The sequence below is a fragment of the Helianthus annuus genome, chromosome 2, assembly GCF_002127325.2.
Source record: "Helianthus annuus cultivar XRQ/B chromosome 2, HanXRQr2.0-SUNRISE, whole genome shotgun sequence".
NCBI classification, from domain to species: domain Eukaryota; kingdom Viridiplantae; phylum Streptophyta; class Magnoliopsida; order Asterales; family Asteraceae; genus Helianthus; species Helianthus annuus.
The window spans coordinates 131819689-131825561 of record NC_035434.2 but is presented as its reverse complement, the minus strand read 5'-3'; the positions used below and the strand labels follow the sequence as shown (position 1 = coordinate 131825561).

At 35.5% G+C, this 5873-nt stretch overlaps 1 protein-coding gene across 1 annotated transcript; it reads left to right on the top strand.

Annotated features, from left to right (window-relative positions):
- The first annotated feature begins 444 nt into the window (after window positions 1–444).
- LOC110922188 lies at window positions 445–5629 on the top strand. Its single transcript, XM_022166500.2, has 9 exons — window positions 445–564; window positions 1839–1987; window positions 2087–2174; window positions 2274–2532; window positions 2625–2678; window positions 2953–3050; window positions 3731–3856; window positions 3942–4031; window positions 5082–5629. The coding sequence occupies exons 1-9, from the start codon at window positions 517–519 to the stop codon at window positions 5199–5201; spliced, it is 1032 nt and encodes a 343-aa protein (XP_022022192.1). The 5' UTR covers window positions 445–516; the 3' UTR covers window positions 5202–5629.
- Window positions 5630–5873: the final 244 nt, after the last annotated feature.

Genomic DNA, 5873 nt, shown 5'->3' with positions numbered 1-5873 from the left:
TGTCATTAGACAATATTTTAGATAATATACGTTCGATCATGCGGTGTAAAGTCGTAAAAGTAATTTAGACAATCGTGTAAAGTTGTAAAAGTAATTTTGTTATAAGTGTTTCTAAATTGCAAAATTACCATATTGCCCTTCGTTTTGGTAGTAAAAAGACGTTTGTCCTAGGGACTTGATTGAATCAAATTGATAATCATAAGGACTGGACTGTTGAATTTTTTCAAACAATGACAGAACCAGCAAAGGCTGCAATGCAACTGAGTGTAAACCCTAGAGAGTTTCTGTACTTTACTCGTTCTTTTATTATAGTGGGCTTGGCCCATTAACATAATAAGTTCATACATGGGCCGACACAATCATATGCCAGATCCAACGGCTGAAACTAAAACCCAATACCCCACGACAACTCAACGGCTAAAAATCATTAACTCCGATTTGCACACCTGCACATTATAACATGTCCCCAATTTCAAAATTCACACTCAAAAAACCCTAAATCGATCTCTCTGATACATGAAGCGGCTCGGTGTATCAGACTCCAGTGCAGACACTAATTCGTTTGTATGAATTTTGATCCCTTTTTTATTCAGTTTTGTTGAATCTGTTTTTGCTGTAATGGATTGTAATGAATTTAGCTAAAGTTAGTGGCTTTTTTGTTTGATTAGTTAGTTTTGGTGGTGTTTGTTGTTGTAATGGGCTATGTGAAATTAGCTGAAGTTAGAATTAGCAAAGTGAAAAAGTGTGTGTGTGTGTGATCGAAGTGAATCGGTTGGTTTAGCTGGGTTGACGGTTTGGTATTCGGGGTTTAACTGGTTGGCGGGCTGTTTGAAAGATGAAACGAGCCCGTTTAATCTTTCTTTATTTTTTGACTAACCATAGTTGTTAATGGCGAACAACGACAAAGAGCTAGTACCTATATGCTACATAGCGAATAACGATAAATAGTGGGCGCTATTTTATAAATAGCTATACACTAGAAAAAGTTTTAAAAAAAACTTATATGTATATTATATTAAAATACCCTGGTATACGCTATTTTACATGTATATTTAACAAAAACCTCAAATCCAGCTATTTTATAGCTATATTCAATTGCTATTTATATTAAAAAAACAAAAGAGAAATATAAAGGCCCGCTATCCATCGCTACATACCATATAGTGAGCATGGACCTGTACGCCACACTATTCGCTATAGAGACCGTAGCGATTGCTATTGAAAACTATGGTCTAGACTACTAGAGTAATTAATCTAACACTAGATTAATTAGTATTACTCGACAGTTTCTGAACTAGAGTAATTATTGTACTCTATTTCTTTTTTTTTTTTAGTGTAATTACTCTAGTTTAAAACTCTAGGTAATATCGTTTAGTAGTTTAATTTCATTTGTACAGGATCCCACCCCTTTATGTGTATATATTATATTAATGAAGATTTTTATCATTTTTGATTAAGTTTATATACTAGTGATTTTGGAAAAGAATGAGAAACAGTCTGAATAGCCAAACCGAAGCCGGTTGGGTTTGTCGTTTTCTAAAACTGTAATTAAGCACCCCCAAAGTTTTCACCAAAGCCAGCCGAACTGTACGATGAACACCACTATAACTATACATAATGTGGTAAAAAGCTATACCTTACAAGTTGTTGCAGGGTAGAAGTCATTGATATTTTATGCTAAGTATCTTCATTCCTCATATAAATAATAATTTAATTAATTATCATTAAATAGTAATCAGAATTCAATGGAAATGAAATCTTGTTTAATTGATTGTGTTTTTTTTTTTGCTGATGATATAACTGTGGTTTAGATTCTTACTGTTTTTATACGGTTTCAGAGTAAAAAACATATGGTAGGACCCCAAATCGGTTTTCCCTGGGCAGCAGCATCATCTCAACCAAAAACAATGGGCACTCCATCGTTAGACATGCAACGGGCTGAATCATCGAGACAACATGTGCGAGCTCTTAATACCCAATTTGCAAGGTCTGTCATCTGCTCCGAGTTTGCATCTTACAATTTTTTGTTTCGATAATTCAATTGATTGTTTTAATCTTTAACGGTTTGTATTTTGGTTGTGACCAGTTGGGTCCAATCTCAGTTACAAAACCACCCTGATGAACTTTGGGAAGATGGAGTCCGTGACTACCTAACGCACGCGTCAAACATTTTGGTCTCGATCCAAACTCATAGCTCAAATTATATATGTTATAGTTATACACAAGGAAACACGATCTTTAACTTTTAACATTTGTTGATGTTCTTAATATAGGAGAAGTTTAGTGATGTTGTTAACTGGCTCAAATCAAATTCGACAAAAAGTGAAAAATTATCGGAACCCGGATCACATGTTGCTCAGAAGAAACTTGTTACCGATAATAAGGGTATTACAAATGTGCCCTTACAAGAGAAAACATCCAACGCCCCACTTTCTGGACCAGCCTCGATGTTTGCAACGTCAGGTTTTGTAAGCTCATGGAGCCCCCGGCCTCTCGGCAATAGCCAGTCGACCCAGTCGTCTTTTTCGTTTGGTAGGTGTTGCTTCTCATTATTCCGTTTCCGTTACTTATGAGTTGTTTTAACATTTGATTGTATTGAGTTCTTTTCTTTTCTTTTCTCTCAGGGGTACAAAGTTCAATCGGTGTAAAGCCAGATGCTTCAAAAGATGCGGATGGTGGTAAGACACGAAATATGATATTGTCCTTGGTTTAAAAAGGCGTGCTTGATGCGCACGAGGTGTGGCGCACCACACTTGGGTCAAACTTGGTCAAAGTTGAGGTTTGTAGACGTACTTGAAGCTCTCACCTCGCTCCCCGGCTTGCGGGACCAAAACGCCTTGAAGCGCAGCACGCTTTTTTAACCAAGATATTGTCACGATCATTTAGTTATTTTGTAATATATAATTTTATTCTTGTTTATAGTTTGTTCATCTGGTGAACTATATGTGACAGATGATGAAGCTGAGCAGCCAAGTAGCCCGTCTGTGAAGAAGACCGAAGAGATTGGCATCTCGGTGGTGCATGAAGTCAAATGTAAGATTTATATCAAGGTAATTATTGAGAAATGGTCAAATGACTTTTTTTGGCAGATGCATATAAATGTTAGTAGTTTTTTTAGGACGGGAAGAGTATCGATACTTATATACTTTTAGGCTATTTCATATAGGATAGAGATCAAGAGAAAACCACCACGAGTTGTGAGAACTTAGAGAACTCCTACTTGCCATGCGCGTTTTGCCACTATTTTTTGCACACACTTAGATAAAAATGTTACAAACACACATGTAAAAAAATCCCGAGCGGTGTTTTACTCCATTTACACCACTGTGAAAAGCTGCTGACATTAGCATTTACACCCATTGTAAAGGTTTTTTCCGGCAGTATAAATTAACAAATACTTTTTTTGGAAAAGTTAATTTTTTAAGGATTTTTGGTAAAGATTTTTTTTTTTGAAATCTCAGCCGCACATCTGTTCTAGTCTAGGCCTTCAATTGAACGCGGTAGCACAATAGTAATTAACTTTGCATAATTATGCACGTTAGAATACATAATTACGCATGGGTTGGGTTAAACCCTAATTACGCACGTTATTTGCATAATTACGCATGGGTTGGGTTAACGCTAATTACGCACATTATTTGCATAATTACGCACGTTATCTTTTTTTTTTTTACAAATAATACATAAATGTACTGTTCATGCCTGACTTTCTCTTCTTCTATATGTTAAGTCAACTGATCCGACAGATAAAGATGCATGGAAAGATAGAGGCACGGGACAACTAACCATCAAATGCAAAGAAGGTGTTTCCAAAGGCACCAAAGATTCCAAACCCACAATTCTTGTTAGAAATGATGTATGTTTTTTTTTTTTTTTTCTTTTGTTTAGTTTATTACTTTTGTATATGTTTTATAACATATTTTGTATTTCGCTTATTATAGGTTGGAAGAATTGTGCTTAACGCATTGCTATATCCGGGCATCAAAACAAACTTGCAAAAGAACTCCATTGTTGCCATATTTCATACTGCGGTATGTTCATATACTTAGAAATTGGTTTATCACATGTTTGTTTTGGGCTTGAAGGGATTCGAATGTATAAAAGGGTCTGAATTTTTTATACGTCACGGACCTAACACAAAATTCATGGGTTTGGGACTTTGGGTTAAGTCTGAAGTATTCGTGTCGAACCCATGAACATGGTTAGCTAAACGCGTTGGGTTTGATTTAAATTTAACCTGATAAGTTCGCGGGTCTGTAGTTCATTTTTTGTAACTTTTTTTAAAATGTGGTTTATTCCAAAACTTGATAGGTAAAAAGAGAAATTGGCATCAAGTTTTGTAGTTAAAACGTAATTGTTTTATACACATTTGTATACTATTATATATAACATTTATGGGTGTTTAACAATATTGCCATTTTTGTCTTTTAGTGAACAATTTCTATTTACACTCCATCTTTAATAAGTTTAATATTTGGCCTCTCAACTTTAACAAAGTTATATTTTACTTTTTTAACTGGGTTACACTACAACCCCTGAACTTTAATAAAATTATCACTTGAGTTTAAATATTCTGTTACGTGAATTTCTTTAATGGTTTCGTAACACACTCCACGTGAGTTATTTTTCGTAACCTTGTTTTTAAACCGGCCGGTTATTTTAAATATTTTTAAACCGTTGGTTTTTACGCCGCTTGACGCTCATATCTAAATACACCATTGTTTAAACCAACCCGCTGCAATGCGTTGTTGTCGTGCTTATCTTTATATACGTTTTTTTATGCAACTTTGTTAGAATAACTTAGCTTTGATATACGACGTAACTTTTCTATGACTTTCGAATATACCACTGCGACGTGGTTTTTTTATCCTCACGTAAAATGTCCCATCTTGATTTTCTTAATTTTATGTACGTTTCGAACCCGCCGTGGAGTGCAGGTCATAACCCACTAGTTTTGTTATTATATATGCAACACAACAAAATGAAATTTCAGGGATCATGTCGGATTTGACTGGTCAACCTGCAAACGCTACCTATTTATCATTATCACCGCCTAAACTCATCTGCCCATTTTTTCGTAGGATGATAACGAAAGGGACAACAGCAAAGTTGTTGCAAGAACGTTTTTGATAAGACTTAAAACCGAGGACGATCGAGACAAACTGGCAACTGCTATTAAAGAATACGCTCCTGCTACTTAAGCAGCCTGTGACATGTGTTACCTCTCATTGGTACACCATTAACCGAAAGTAATGGACGTGGTTTTGTCAATGGCTATGACCATGAAGACCAGTTATGAACCAGGTTAGCAGAATGGTGCGAGTTGAGGTCGGTTTATTTACAACTTGGGAAATTCCCTCTTGCATGTTGTCTGTATCGTATAAATGAGATGTGAAGATGTACTAGCGATTATGGTCGAATGCAAATTAGAGAGCGGTTTTTTACCTTTGGAAAAGATTTTTTGCTATTGTTATTTTTTTTTTCAGTTCTATACAGAATCGGTCGCATGATTCGGGCCATAGGGCTGTATAGAGCCATACTTATTTCTAGCTTCTTTTCATTTAATCAGTTATGTTAATTTTTGTACCACATAATAATGTCTCTTTTTATGTTTGATGACCCTTGTGAATATGGCCTTCAAGTGTTGGTACAATTTGTGCATGGTCTGTTTCTAGGTTTGTAGTGTGACATATCTTGGATTTCCTAACAAAAAAATATATATTTGCAGTGTTTTGAGAATTTTACGTATGTATAAGATAAAATATTTGGGTATACTTATATTTAGGGTGAGCAAGTTTTAGGCCGACCCACGAAACGCGACCAAGCTGACTCGTGTCCAACCTGAAAATACTTAAACATGTTAGGTCCTCGGT